The 15981-nt window shown below is 36.7% G+C and overlaps 1 protein-coding gene across 2 annotated transcripts in view; it reads left to right on the forward strand.

Moving 5' to 3' along the window:
* The window catches only part of ADCY2 (adenylate cyclase 2), a 224907-nt gene that overhangs the window by 168172 nt on the left and 40754 nt on the right, over window positions 1–15981 (forward strand). For both annotated transcript variants that reach the window (XM_056332859.1, XM_056332858.1), the window contains exons 14-15: window positions 766–863; window positions 7541–7625. In XM_056332859.1, the coding sequence (XP_056188834.1) occupies window positions 766–863; window positions 7541–7625 (183 nt within the window). The remainder of the gene's footprint in view (window positions 1–765; window positions 864–7540; window positions 7626–15981) is intronic.

The raw sequence follows: 15981 nt of genomic DNA on the forward strand, positions 1-15981 counted from the left end.
ACAACTCTGATTGATAAATATTCCATTGCTTAATTCTTATGTCTCTAGACAGGCTAACTAGAGATTCTTAAATAGGTCGGTTTTTAATGACAAAGCAGATCAAACTGACTCTCTCCAAAGAATATCAAGTGTTTAGTAGTATTAGCAGACATATGAGGCCTTTTAACAGACATAAAATATTTCAATTGAGGTAATAATATAGCTCCAGTAAATAACAGTATGATTGCTAGCTATGCTGTTGGAAATGGAACATTTATACAAATTGGTAGCGCAGTTTACACTTTCCTGCTCTGTGTGCTCTGAAGTTTCCTCTCTCAGTGACTATTAAGCGTAACTGGTTCAGCCCATTCAGTATTTATTAACAACTAAAAAAACAGTTTGGGGAGTTAATGACTAAGAAACTTGGAATCAGCTAAGAATGGTTGGCCATTCCTAAAAATATTTTTTTCAATGCTTTCGCTTTTTTTTTTTTTTTCATTGAACTTTTTTTGATTAATTTGGGATAGTCCTATTCTGCAGATGAACAAGACAAAAACATTTGACATGGCTACTTAAGCTGTTCTTCAAGAAGTAAAAGGATTCAATACTATGCCTGAGAATCTCTAGCCCTTTGTAAGTGGATGTGGAAGTCATTGAACAACAGGAAATTTAATGTTGTTAAATACTGCCTATATATATCTCCATCTTTAAGCTGACATTTCAGTTGGGTGATATTTTATCTGCTTTGGAAATTGTGGTTTTAACATTTGCTTTTTTTTCTTCTAGTATCGAGCAACTACCCTGCCTGCATTTAAATATTATGTGACTTGTGCCTGTCTCATATTCTTCTGTATTTTTGTTGTGCAGATTCTGGTATTGCCAAAGTAAGTGATATTTAACATGTACTCATTCTTGTGTCTGTTTGCTCATTAATGTAAAAAATAAAAATACATAAGAAAAACATTTTGGAATTATCAGATTACAGAGGTTAGTTCATGGAAATAAAACTGAACAAAGAAAACTGAGGATTTCAGCCCGTTGTCAATGTTATGCTTGCTCCTAATTTTAAATGCTCTCAATAGCATGTTGCCAAGCGTTAGTATCAGTTTTTCATTCATTTTAGGTTTTTTCTCTTTGCATTTAAAAATGTGTGATGATGACAGGAGTGAAATTCATATGTGTAAAAAAAAAGTAATACAAGCTATAAATTTGTGCAACTAAAATTACCTGTGAAATATGTGTGACAATTGGACATTGAAGTGGGACAAAACGTATTGCAGAATTGGGACTGTGATTAAATAAATATATGTAACATATTACTGAGATAATACTACTGTATTCAGCAAGCATACAGAGCATTACTATTCATAAAATTTCTCTTTTTAAAATTAATCTTAAAATATATTCAAATGCTGGAATAATTATTTTAATCCAGATTCATGTATTATGAGCTAATTTATATTTTTGTATATAAATCAGCTATCTTTCTATCTGTGCATATTCTAGAAAAGCTGAGAAAGCTGGAAGAGAGTTCCAATAAAGAATATTTTATTAGACTTCTTAAAATGGAATTCTACTGTTGATTGTTTATATAGTGGCAAGTTCATATTTGTTTTATAGCAATTGTTTCCAAAGCCAACATTGTATATTCCATGTGATACAGTGTTTCTTCACTCATAGTCTTTTCTCCTGTGCAGCAACTTCAGGAGCAGTATTTATTACCTCAGTTGATTGATTGGTCTTGTGCTGTAGTACTTGCTCACATTTAAATTCAAAGCTTTTTGGCTTTCCATACTGCAGACATGTTTTATAAAATGTATATGTTTTTATGGGCTTCTCTTTAGGTGTTGCAGCATTTTCTTTTCAAATGGTTTCCCACTTAGCTTCTAACACAGAGAGCCAAGCTGCAAAGGGGCACTCTTCCAAGAAAGGGTTCAGCAGTATCCTCTACATGGTTAGGTCTGACTTTAGATATTACCATTGCAAAATATGGAATTAAGACTGATGATTAATTTTATTTGTCATTTTGCATAATGAGTATATTTTAAAAGGTCATACTCTATTTTGATTAGTACAGGAATTAATTCAGGGAAATGTGTGGTTTGGATATACCAAAACCCAAATTTGGATCTAACTAGTCCCTTCCAGCAGCATGATTTATGAATCTGTTTTTATGTTTTGGTTTCAGTCACACAAATTCATCTAGATTTATCACCTATCATACATAAGATGCTCATTTTGCTATGTCCTTGTTCTGTCTCTTAAACCAATGGTGTAGCTCATTAAAATATATCAGATACTTAAAATCAGTGAACTCTAGGGAGCTGTATTCAAGTAAGGAAAGTGTCCTCCAACTTGTAAAAGGATATGCTATATGCTGATACTATGTGATCTCTTTCTAACATTAAAGCAAAAAATACATATGATTCTTCATTTTCATCACAAAAAAATGCGAATTATCTTTTGGAACTCTTTTAGGGCTGCATATTAAATAGTAAAAGCAAGAATGTAAAATCAGGTATTGCCAACATGAATGGTATTCAGCTTCCAGGGGTCTGTGCATTAATTTAAGAGATGCAAAAATGGAAGACAGAAAGGCAAGGTATTGTATAGGCATCTGCATCTTTGTGGGGAAACTGAGAGTATTTCAAATTAAAAAAAACAGTTGAAAAATCACCAGTATATATAGTCATCACAAATGTAGCTTAAATTGAACATACTGCAGTGCGGCAAACATTATTTCCTTCCAGAAAAAAAAAAAAAAAAAAAAAAGGAATAAATAAATCATAGTTTAGTCTAAAATTCTGTCTAGCCTTTTTATTTTCTTGAAAAAATTCTATAGGATTTTTAAATGGCAATCTAATAAAGACGGGGAGATGAACTAAGTCTGTCCTTGGGTTTTATTGATCCACTATTCCATTAATCTGGTTTTGCAGCAGTGTAGTATCATTGATTTCTGTGAGGCATACCACCTGCTGCTTTAAAGTAGATTTGGAGATATTTGATGGTGAGTAAAATCCAGCAAGTTCCAAGAAATAAGTAATATCTCCAATATCACAAGACATCTATTTCAAGGCTGAAATAATTTATTAATGTTTTAATTTTCCCAGGGTCCATAAATTGGTGTGGTGTTTTCATAATAAACTGTACATAAAGTGGTAAATATAAATTTACTCAAGTAAACAATATCTTGGGGTGAAATGTATCATGAGGAACAGATCTTTATTGTGACATTAAAATGACAACAAATCTTGATCATTACATTTCCTTGGAACAGGCCTTCAGTGTCTCTTGAGCATTCTTGGTTTACCAAGTGACAGAACTGTCTCTAGTAATTCTAGACATTTCTAGACATATATAGACAAATGTAGACAACCCCTATGTTCTTTATTTAGGGAAACAGTCAACTAAGATGGACTTGGTAGTTGTAGAGGAATGAAGGCCGTGGGTTGATCAGCACTGATAACATGCAGCTGTGGCCTTGCTGCGAAGGCAGTGGGTTGATTGACATGGATGATGTGCAGCTGTAGCTCGTTCCTGCTAAGTGGTTAAATAGCCCTGAGGATTGTAGGGTGGGTGGAGGAGGGGTAGTGTGGTGTGAGCTGATCTTATCTCTGGAGGAAGGAGAAGCAGCATGGGTGGTAGAATCTGACTGATGGTAAAAAACTTGTTGCAGCCTACTGGTTTGTTTGTGCTGCAGCAAGTAGTGTTGTTTTTTGAAATGCAAACTGGTAAATTGATGAAAGTACATTGCTATTGAACAGGACTTACTTCTTGTGCTATTTGACTTAATAAATTGTTTAGAACTACTTTTAAGATTTTTCCTAAGTCTTTGCTCTCTGAGGCTGCTATGTTCAAGAAACTGTGTCCTTTTGTCCCGAGTCATGCCACGCTAGCAGTTATCTTGTTCTACCCATGGAAAGTGCTTAGGAGGCCTTAATGTAGTATCAATCCAGTCAAGCATAGCTGGATTTCTTCACAGAAAAGGTGGTACTTACATGCCTGCTTTTAGGGAAAGTTTTTATGTAGCAGTATAAATGAAAGAAAACTGCCATTACAAGCCTCTTTTCTGCTGTATCTGACTTTTTTTAAAAAACACTCAATGGAAGTTATAATACTCAAATGATTTTTTTTTAGTGTCAAAATTGCCATACAGTTAGCCTCCATTGAATCTACCAATGAAGTAATCAGTTGAATTAAGAAAGAAATAGCTATTAGATACCAAAAAGGTCTGAATTCAGTTATTGCCTTGTATACTTGTAAAATCATAATGAAGCAATTAGAAATTACCATCTCAAAAGAGAATTTGCAATCAAATAGTTCAAAACATGGATGTTAATTACCTGGCAAGCTAATGAAATTCTCTACATCCCATTAAGGGACATTTGCCATAAGCCATGTGTTTTCCTAGAAGTTACAAAAGTGTCGAAGGAATAAGTTCTCTTCTCCATTTTTCAGTATCTTTATCTTCATAATAAGTTTTCATTTTTCAGTTCAGTTGTTACCAAGAAGACATAAGTATAAAAACAATTTTTTTCCTGATTTCATACCACCTGATAAAAATGAAATATTCAAAACAGATATTTGCTGATGAAACCAGAAAAATATGAGAAGGATAGCCAAGAACATAAATTATTTAGACTTGGAGCTATCTGAAGCCTGGGAAGTTCTCATATTGTTTCCTCAATTTTAAACTCTGTCCCTCTGTAACTTATTGCCAAGGGTTGTCCTGTCAGGGTTCCTGTTGGGGCACCATAGCAGAAAGCAAACCTTTCAGAAATGAGGTCATTCCTTGAGGTATAGGAAGAGGCCAGTGAAAAGTTAGCAGGCTCATGAGATCCCAGGTGTTCTTTTGACAAAATGGTTTTCCCAAATCTGTCAATGCAATGCATTTGATGACTTATGCAATGTGCTTGATGATTCTGCACAATAAAGGAAAGATTAGCTTGCTGTAAAGACCTGTTCTGCATTTGTAATGTTCCAGTGACAAAAAAATAAATGCATGTTATGGCTTTCCTATGGTCCTTGCCTCAAATGAGGCTTGTTTATGGTGGCACTTGACTTTTAGTATTTTGTTTCCCATTATAGCGTTTTCAGCTCGCTTCTTTCCTTCTAGGAGCAGCGTGAAACTCTTTCGGCTTACCCTAGCTGAAACAGAAGTCCTGCTGTTCCCAGAAAAGAAGGGGGTGTGGGGAGAAAACAAATCTTACAACTTTTTTTTTCTCTGGATTCTAAGATACTACTTTTCCTTTTCCTTATACTCTTTGTTCTGGTAATCCGAATCTGGTTCACCTTGCTATGTAAGTTTTCTTGTTGTGCCACCTCAATAACATCATTGGTCATGTAAAACAGCTACAGAGACCTTTTGTTGTTGCCTGTTGCCCACACGATTAACCACTTTTTGCATAACCTCTCCTAATGCTATGTTAATATTATTTCTCTTGTCTCTAGTTTCTCTCACAAACATCTTCATTTCTCCTTCTACAAGGAGACTCCAAACTTGACTCATAAGGCTATCCTTGTATTGAATAATTTCTTAGGGTGTGCAGGCTCCTTTTTTGTATGCTTCATATCAGAGAAAGAATGGCAATAGTCTGAAATGCAGAAATGGTTACTTGAATCTTACTGAAGGACAATATATGACTGGAAGTGTTTATACATACATTAAATAAAAAAAAAGGGGGGGGGGCTGGTAATTATATTCCTTTTCTGTCATCTGTTGCTTACTAGATTTTAAATTCCTAGGAGTAGACTCTATTTTTACATACTCTGATACACAGTTCACAGTCTCAGTCTCAAGGAGAAATTCTTGGAGAACATGTATTCATAATCAAGAATTATTTCAACTTAACTTGTAAAAGAAACATTATTTCAAGATTAATGTAAGTTGTGAATTGCCAGTATTTTGTTTTTCATCAGCTGTTCACATCAACCCAAAATCTGATGAATAATTGGCATATAAGAGGTTGTCTCAGTGATTGGCAGGAAAGCTCATAAATTACTCTCCAAAATTATTTTAATAGCAGCAATATAGCATCAAATTGGTTTGTGAAATTAATGCTTTTTTGTTCTTTCCTGAAAATAGCTTCCATAACACTATTGTTAAAACAGGTCAAAATGTTTTCTAATGTTTGTACGTAATCTCAGAAAACTGATCCATAGAATTCCACTCCTAAGTTTTTAGTGTTACAGTTTCTGAAATTTACATATTTGAATTCACATGGCATCTCTAAAGAACAGAGATGTATGTTTCGTTAATACTGTATTTTAATTCTGAATCGTGTTTATGGAGAAGCTAATTTAAAATATAACATTTACTATAGTTTGTGGAAAAAGCAAGGGATATAAAACTTCTTAAATGTCATGCCAATATTTCTAATCTATAAGGCTTGATAAAATGAGGGTTTTGCTGGTGCTCAAAGGAGTTGAGAGAGATTTTTAATTCTGTAAAAATGTCAAATCTGTGGTTACAACTGAAAGCAGACACTCAGGTGAGGGACTTCATGACGGCATCTAGTTCCCTTGCTTAAACAACTCAGTTATCCCACAGCTTCATATCTCCTCTTGGCATTCATTAAACATAATTAGGTCCTACTGCATCTTTCCCTAGGCAGCAGCGCTAAGTAGCTCTTGTATGGTGCCTGATGGAGCAATTACACTTTAGTGTGAGAGAGATCTCCACATTTGCAGAATGAATGCATGCATGCATTGTTACTGTATCCCTGTTTCTTTTTACTGAATGTCCAGTGATGCTATTTGGCTAGGTTTCCCTATTTATAACACAGAAGAAAAGGATGAGCTAGAACACTGTGTAAGGGTGATTTCAGGAAGAGTATAGATTACTCATTTTTTTTTCATTTAATCTGTTGTATTTTCTGTTCTTCATGGTGTTTACTTTTCCTTCCTATCCTGTCCTCTGATACTTCAGAATCTACTGGCCAGCCGGTCAGATTTGATACAAAATGAGTTTCCAAAGGTGTTGAATCCTTACCTATTCATTAATGAAATGTTAGTCACTATATTAAAGCTCTTGCTGGCTAAGAGACTGCAGCATCACCGATACTACAGGTTCTAGCTGCAAGACAGTGAAAACTGGACATTGCTGTCCCATGCTGTTGCTTTTCTACCTTTGGGGGGAGTGTACGCTACCAACAAGTTTATTTTGTATATCTATTGGACTCATAAAATATTATAAAATCAACAGCATAAAAATAAAGCAATGAGGATCTTTAATACAGGCTTTCTAAGGCAAAAACAAAATAAAACTTTGCTGCTGTTAATGCACTCCGTCACTTAAATTATTTGTGTAGAAATTATCTCCTCATGGTCATACATTTGTTAAGTCAGAGGTAAAGCCAATTCGAGCATTTTGGCAGTGGGAAAACGGCAGGAAAAAGGCTTGCCATTCTGGTAAGGATTGGAGTTGTTTTCCATGGTGTTGGTGTTTGGAAGTTGCTACTTGAACATGGTAATTTTTCATGTAGTCAGTATTATACACAAAGAAAGATCATTCTACAAATGTGTAACAGATAAATTAATGCATGTTTTCCTTTTCTTGTAGAACATCTATTCTTGGAATTTCATTTGGGGCTGCATTTCTCTTGCTTTCCTTCATTTTGTTCATCTGCTTTGCTGGACAGCTTTTGGTAGGTATTGAAGGAAATGTAATCCGTTAGTTAATGGTTTCTTTCACATGTTCCGATTTTGCCAAGTCACTCTGCTTTTGCAGAGTACCAGTTAAATGAGAACAGCTTGCACACTCAGGCTTCTCAGGACATTGTTTTGTCCATGTTAACTTACTGTTAAATGTCCTCATTTATCTGAAAAACAGAAAATGCCAGTGCAGTGACTGTCTGTACCTACAGTGATACTCACTTTCCCCCATGAAGCTGGATCCTCTGAGAGATTTCCATTATTGCTTGATAATTGATTACTTGTTTGATTCTTTTCAAAAATTTTTACTATTGTGATTACAGGAGGTGACTCTTGAGTGCTTTAATTTAGGGGACTGTGTATTTGTTTAAGCGTTGTAAAAGACCATTTTCTGAGTTTAGAGAATATTTAATTATAATATATAAAATTAAATTGCTATAATAAAATTAAAATGTTATCATTGCGTGGTCCAGGTATTACTGCAATGCCTATTAATATGCCAGATATTATGCTGAATTTGGGAATTTAATATAATTCAAAATTTAGCAAACCTTTCAGCATTTCACAAGATAATTTACAAGTATTATTGTCCTCTCAGTTATTCTCAAATAGATTCAATGTATAACTCCATCTAAAACAAGGTATTTCAGGATCTGTAAGAAAGTAAATGCAATTTGAATTTGACATGTAATCTGGGTGAAACTTTTTGTATACTAGTCCTTCTCCTTTTGCTTCTCTATCTTTACACAAGCTCCCATGGAGAAAGCTGAGAGAAGGATTTTAATAAAAAAGCAAAACACGCACATGGGAAAGACAGTTACATCACTATGTGAAGTGATGTAACTTAGTAAGGAAAGGTGGTCTGGCAGTTAAAGCAAGAAACAGAGGAAGCAGGATTTTATAATTTTTCTCTCTTCCCTTATGAGGCTTGTAATTAACTGGGACATGTTTGTAAGAAAATGTAATTAATGTACATTTCAGTTGTCTTTCCAATAAGGTAGGGAAGCTGCCACTGCTCAGTAATTTGAGATAGAATGCAACAGTATTTTTAATTTTTTAAAATCCTCAGACTGAGGTCCTAGAGGTAGGTATCGCTATTACTTAAGGCCGAAAATTAGTTCTCATGTAATGTCATACTTTATTGCTTTTTGTTATTGACATAAGAGTAAAATGATGGAGTCGGAGTACTGCTGCTAAATAAGCATATTTAAAACAAATAAACAAAAAATCCTTCAAGGAAAAGCCAGCCTTTTTACCTGTAGGAAAAAAGGTGCCAATGAAATGTTATCAAGAAGTGCTGAGACACAAAATTTCCTGGGGCTTTTATTTATAGTGTATCTTAGGAAGAATACAAACATATTTTACTGCATTTAAAAGGATGGCTAAGCAAATATCCCAAGTCAGAGTTGAGGAGTTATGCCACTTCAATAATATCTAACACCTATTTTCAATGCTGGTTTTCCTATGTTTTATATGTAGTGTAAATACTTCCCAGAATTGAGACCTATTATGGCGTTTCTGTTGACTTGCGAGATGTCATGTTCTAACCTAAAGAGCTTGAAGAGAAGCTATTTATGCCTGTCTTTATGCGTTCAGCTGCTCTAGTGCAGAAGCTATGCTGCTAAGAAGCCTTTCAGCAAGTAAGTTATGACCATAGTTGATGCAGCACTGCCTTTCCTTCACAAGCATGAACATAGTTCTGTAAGGTGATGGATGGCATCTAACAAAAGGCAGCTAACTAAAGAGACTGTAGGTTTATCTTTCCCCAGTCCTTTCCGTAAGAGTTCTTCCTTCATGTCAAAATTTCGTTTTGTAGCTTTAACAACAGTGACACCCTGTTGCATTTCAGTAGCATAGCTACTGCAGTATCTGACCCATAACTGTAAATGCTTTCTAGGGAGAAGAAAAAAAGCCTGAAATTCTCAAGTGAATAAGTATCAATATCAGAGTTTTAACACTATAGTGTCAGCTAACAGAAATCAAGCTTTATCATCCTAATATCAATTCAACTTGGAGTCTTTTTTGCCAGCATGGATTTTTCCCACCTCTTTTTCTAAAGGGGTACGCTTTGGGTTCCCTTGCAGAATGCATATAGTAAATGTGCATGTGCTTGTGTGCACACACATAGAATTACAGACTCTTTTATAAAAATGCACAAAAAAGAAAAGAATTTTTCTGGCCTGACTGACCCTGTGACTGACAACAGCTCAACTGTGTTGAGTTAGCTTTGGGCTATGGGGAGGCCCCCCCTCAGCTGCTCACTCACGTGCTGTACCTCCTCAGGGCCATGGGGGAGGAAAGCAGGGTAAGAAGGCTTGTGGGTTGAGATCGCTTACCAATTACTTTCACAGACAAAGCAGACTCAACTTGGGGAACATTAATTTATTGCCAATTAAAATAGATTTGGGTAGTAAGAAACAAAAACAAGCATTGAAGCCACACCATCCACTCTCCCGTCTCCCAAACTGAGCTTCACTCCTTCACTTCAGACGCCTCCACCTCCCACCAGGCAGCACCGGTGGGGGGGTGGAGGGTGGTCAGTATGTGGACATTTCTCTCTGCTGCTCTTTCCCTTCACACTTTTGCCCTGCTCCACTGTGGGGTCTCCACAGGCTGCAGTTCCTTCAGGAGCATCCACCTGCTCCAGCTTGGGTCCACCACGGGCTGCAGTGTGGACTTCTGCTCTGGTGTGGGGCACCTCCTCCTCCAGCCTTGGTGTTCCCTCTGCTGTTTCTCACTCTTTTCATTCCCTCCTCTCTCTGCCCAACATTTCCTGCCCTTTCTCAGCCCGGCTTTCCCAGAGGCGCCCGCCCGTGGCTGCGGGGCTGAGCTGTGCCCTGCGCTGGGGCCGGTGGAGCTGGCTGGGACTGGCATGAGGCAGGCCCGCCACCACTGCAAGGCACTGCCACCAACCTGGGCACCTGCACCTGGTACTTAAACTTGCTGTTGTAATTAAATATTTACATGACTGTTAGGAGATTTATAGAGCGGAACCTGTAGTGTCAGCAAAGACAGCATATTCTAAGTTCAGGTTAGGACACCTGGCCATCACTACATTGTGTGCCTGTCTCAGTGCTTTGACTTCACCCTCTCAGTCTCCACCGACTATAAATGGCTGTCACCACCGCAGAGTGAGTCCTACAAACCCAACTTTGAACAAGTTTCTCTGTAATATTTTAATTTCATTGGTAAATGAAAAAACCCCACCCAGACTGTAATGCTAAAGTGACTGGCTCTTACGAAATTTAATTACAATATTGTAAGAAGAAATTTATGCGTGCTCTTTCACTGCGAGTTTATTGATTTACTGGGCAGCAGCACTGCAACACGGTCCAGTTCAATCTGTTCTGGAGTGATACCATCAGCCATTAAAAAGTGATACCAAAAGCCAATAAAAAGAATACGAATTTTTCCATCAAAAATTGCAGCAGAGCAGTAGCACAGATAATGAGGTTACAGATTCCCAGAGCCTGCCTTTGCAGTGTGTCATCCCCTGCCGGCCTCGGGCAGCCAGGCTGAGGGCAGGGAGGGCTGACAGTTCTCATAGAAACAGTTGTTTGCCCATAGGGATTAAACCTTCGTCAATCCTAGCTAAAATTGGCATATGTCCTGAAACTTGAAATGGATTTATATCTTTTGTATTCTAATTAATTTTTTTGTGCCTATGCATAACTATTTCTTTTTTACTTTCTTAGATGATCACAGTATTCAGATTTAAATCTTAAAATTACAAGTATTTTTGTGCTTAAAGATCCTTTTTAGCTTTTATGTTCATATTTTAAATTAGGACATTTTTTTAATTAATTTTGAGTATTTTCTTTGGATTTTCCTTGAGAAGTTTCCTTCCCAAATTACATGCAGATAGAGGACAGTTATGGTCCTTTACCTCATACATTTTCTCTGTCTGTTCTCTTTATCTTCTTGAACTGTAGATGAGTTCATAGAATGAGTGTGAAGTGCCTTAGATCTGGAAACTCTTAGAAAAGTTTTACCTTCTGATATGAACGTGAAGAAGCAGAGATCTGGTTACCTAAAAGATATTTGAAAAAGTAATGTAAACAATGGAGGGGAAACAAAAAACCACCACCATAAGCATGTAAAGGAGAGATCTCTGTGATAGCTGAGGTAGCCATCCGAAGAAGTATTAGTCTCGAGTGGATGTTCTTTGTGCATTGATTCAAATACTGTCTCAAAAATTTCTTTGCCTTACCTGGGACATGTGTGCACTTAGTTGATACCACATACTCTTTGTGCCAGTTATTTTCCATTAATATGAAATCGGGTTTGGTTGCATATGTTTATACCATGCAAGCCTATTGAGCTACTTCAGCTAATAAGGAAGATTAGAAGTAAAAGTATTTTTTTTTCCTGTCATGTCATCTGAACATGTTTATAGTCTCTCTTAAATACCCAATTGAACCATGGAATTAACAGAACACAATACCAACTGAAGAAATGTCAGAAAATACAGCTGAGAAAGATGTTCTGCTTTGAGGTCACCCAGAGCATCCAACAAAGTGCAGCCAGTATGTGAGCAGTCCTATGCGCTAGAAGAGCGCATGCTATTTATTATTTGCATTACACTACACATTGTGTAATAAGTGATACAAAATCTTTACCTTTGTTTACAGGGATTTGTATTTTACTCTAAAGCAATTAGCATTGGTACTTCACAGTCTGAAAGAGTGTGTACACTTAAGATATTTAAAAGCTCTGCAAGGACAGGCGTATCGGCACCAGAACTACTTGGAAATTATTTTTTACATGGAATCTTACCTCTGATGTGTATCTCCCTTAATGCAGATATGAATGAAAGACCAAGGCCCTTCAGTTTCTTCAATAGTCAGGCTTTGTTTGTAAATTACAGTTTAAAACAGGGATGGGGGACCACAAGGAGAACCTGGAGAGGCACTTTGACGCCTCCAGTAGGGTCCATAAAAGAGGCTTATTAAACCTAAATGTCATTCTAATGAATCTCTAGCACAGGCACTGCAACAGCAAATCCATCATCACATGTTCAGGTTTCCGCGACTGTTAGAGTTGTACTGATTTCAGTAACAAAAGTCCTTCTTACTCCCTCTTGAGTGATCTATTTGTGATATGTTATGTGATTGTGACCAACTGAAGTTGCCTAAACTGGCGAAAGCCACAAATTTCTTATGTCTATTGTGCCGATAAGTTCTCTTTAGTATTATTTGATTAGTGAGACTGTCTTGATTTTTTTAAATAAAAAAATTGTCAAAGCTGCTTTTTAGTGTCATTGCCAAAGGCAAGATTGTAAGTTACCTCCAAATAAAGAGATATCTGAGTGTGCTTCCTCATACCAACAGTCCAGTATACAGTTTTCCCTACAGTTAGTTAATAAGAAGGACAAAAGCAGTACATCCAGACTGTTTTGAAAGTTCTTTTACATGTGTTACCTGAGAAGTAATATCCATGATATGTAAGTATCACAGTGTGGTCACAGATCAGGGTTTTTGTTGTGCGAGGTAATTTTTGGGTGTTACAGTCTTACTTGGAGATCAAGACTTGGTCAATGTGAAACGTAGCATTTGGAACTCCTTCCTCTAGTTCAGTGCCCTGAGCATTGTCCTTAAAAACTCATTCACGTTTGCTCTTTCTCAAAACCAGTGTCTCTTTATGTGACATGGAAGAACTTTGACAGGATGGACTGAGAACATCTTACCTTAAAATAGCACATAACACAGCAACTGTACATTTTCTTGAATGAGGAAAGCAGCACAGGAGGTACCGGGACTGACCTGTGAGTGCCCAAAGGCATATTTATACAGCTCGCTGCTGTGGTCTTTCCTTTGAATGAGACAGTTGAAGCGAACCACATGATCATTTCAACGTGACCCTTTGTGAAGGATAATGATCACTACAAAGTACGGTGAAATTGAAAATGTGATACTGACTTCAGTTTTTCCTGTTATTTCTTTATTTAGGTTTCTAGGTTTGGCAAAACAGTTATATCTCCTATAAGTTGAATAAACTCATTACCTGGGTGCATTTTGTATGATTCAAAATGCCTGGCTTAGATTTACAGGTGCCGCCAAGCTTGGTGTTACAGTACTCATTTTAGAAATACTTTAATCCTTTATTATTAACAATAGGACTGTTAGAAATTTATGTAAAGTGTAAGCTTGTGTCTCTATAGAAAAATCACCGTTCTCCAAGCATAGGTCAGTATAATCACTGTCAACTAATCACCCAGTTCTTTGGATCTGAACCTTGATGTATTCAAGTTTGAGTGGAAATGAGTATGTGAAAAGAATCTGAATTTTTTTCTCTTGATTTCATTCTTTGTAACATCAGTGTTAGTAAAATATTAAGTTGTATTTGAATGCAGAATGAAAAGAACAATAATAGAACTATAGAAAAGTGATTCACTGGCTTCCTGTAAATAAGAGGTCTTCAGTCAAGATGTTCCAACTTCAGCTAGCATGTGAAGGAGAAGTGTGACAGGTCTTGTGACACTGTCTTTCATCTACAACATAGCTGTCACAATTAATTCTCACACCGGTTCCTTGATCTCACTCAGAAAGACAGCATTCATTTTGTTAAATGCTGAAGTAGGTTTTTGTGTGTGCAAAGACAACACAGGATACATTTTAATAACCTGAATATTCAAAATACTTTATTACTCGCTATCATGTTGAACTGTCATATCAGATTTAACATGTTCAGATGAAACGGTAATACATTAGTCACCTTTAATACTACAGATATGTATTATTCCTAGTAGAAAAATGATAAACTGTCATGGCTAAATCCCACCCAGAAACTAAGTACCGTGCAGCCGCTCGCTCACTCTCACACTCCCTTTCAGTTGGACGGGGAGGAGAATCGAAAAGGAATGTAAAACTCAAAGGCTGAGATAAGAACAATTTAACAATTAAAATAAAATAGGAGGGGGGGAATGCAAACCCATAATAATTATAATTAAAAATGAGGGAGAAGGAGAGAGGAATAAAATCCAAAGGGAAGGGAGAAAAACCAAGTGATGCACAGTACAGCTGCACGCCACCCACTGACTGATGCCCAGCCAGTCCCCAAGCAGCGATTGGCAGGGCCCAGCCAGTTCCCCCCAGTTTATATACTAAGCATGACATTCTATGGTGTGGAATATCCCTTTGGCTCATTTGGGCCAGCTGTCCTGGCTGCGTCCGCTCCCAACTTCTTTGTGCCCCTCCAGCCTTCTGAGAAACTGAAAAGTCTTTGACTTAGTATAAATGTTACCAAGAACAACTAAACACATAGTGTGTTATCAACGTTGTTCTCATACCAAATCCAAAACACAGCACTCCACCAGCTACTAAGAAGAAAATTAACTCTGTCCCAGCTGAAAGCAGGACAGAAATGCTAAACCATATTCTGCCAGCTCCGCTTAGAATGGACGCAGAAGTGTATGCTACTGAGATCAGATGTCTTACCCTTCTTGCATGCTTTCTAGAAATTATTACTTTCTTCCTTTCATCTCAGTCTCCATTTTCTTAAGAAAATTGCAAATGAGACATAACATTTACCAAAAAAAGTGTTTGACATAAGCTCATGAATCAGCTAAATTAACCTGCATAGTTCTGCCAGTGCCATTAAGAATCTGAATTTAATGATCACCCCACCGCTTCAGTTCTGCTTACAGGAATTCACTAAATTTTCAGCAGTACTGAGCTGCTGCAGTTGTGTTATATATGGACTGTTTAAAAGTTAAATTAAGTTCAGAAAATCTGTTAATTCACATAGAGGATTACTGATCGACAGTGTATTCTTTCATATTTTCTCAGGAATTTCTACTCAATGGTTTAAAGTTTTTTAGCGTAAATTAGGGTTTTGTCACAAATTTACCTTTCAGGAGCCTCATTGGCTTAACATATGTAGGCTGATCTCTTTGCTATTAGAGACCTGTCATCTATTTAACAAACCAGGTGAGCATGACAGATGTACAAAATAAACAGTGATCCTTCCCCTCCAGAATTCAGAACTGTGCAGTAAACAGCCTGGTAAGAAATGCATCACTGATTTCTGGTGTGCTGCTGTTTTACAAGCAGAAAAACAGCTTTTTAAACAAATGTAGAAAAGCAGTCCAATTAGTTCCTCCTTGCTAAAATACACTAGAACAGTTAGGTGATATTGATCAAAAATCTTGCAAACAAAGGAGATTTAGAATTGCAAGGAATTTTAGTACAGAAGTTACATAGGTCTTTTCAAAAGTGTACAGGTACTTTGAAAGCAGTAAAACAGTCCTCAGCAATAAATGCAGACCTTAGTGTGGACATTGCTAAGTAATCTAAGCACTGGACTGTAACTTTTTCAATTATTACTTTAAAAAATGAAAAAGTTTAAATT

The sequence above is a fragment of the Falco biarmicus genome, chromosome 3, assembly GCF_023638135.1.
Source record: "Falco biarmicus isolate bFalBia1 chromosome 3, bFalBia1.pri, whole genome shotgun sequence".
Lineage (NCBI taxonomy): Eukaryota > Metazoa > Chordata > Aves > Falconiformes > Falconidae > Falco > Falco biarmicus.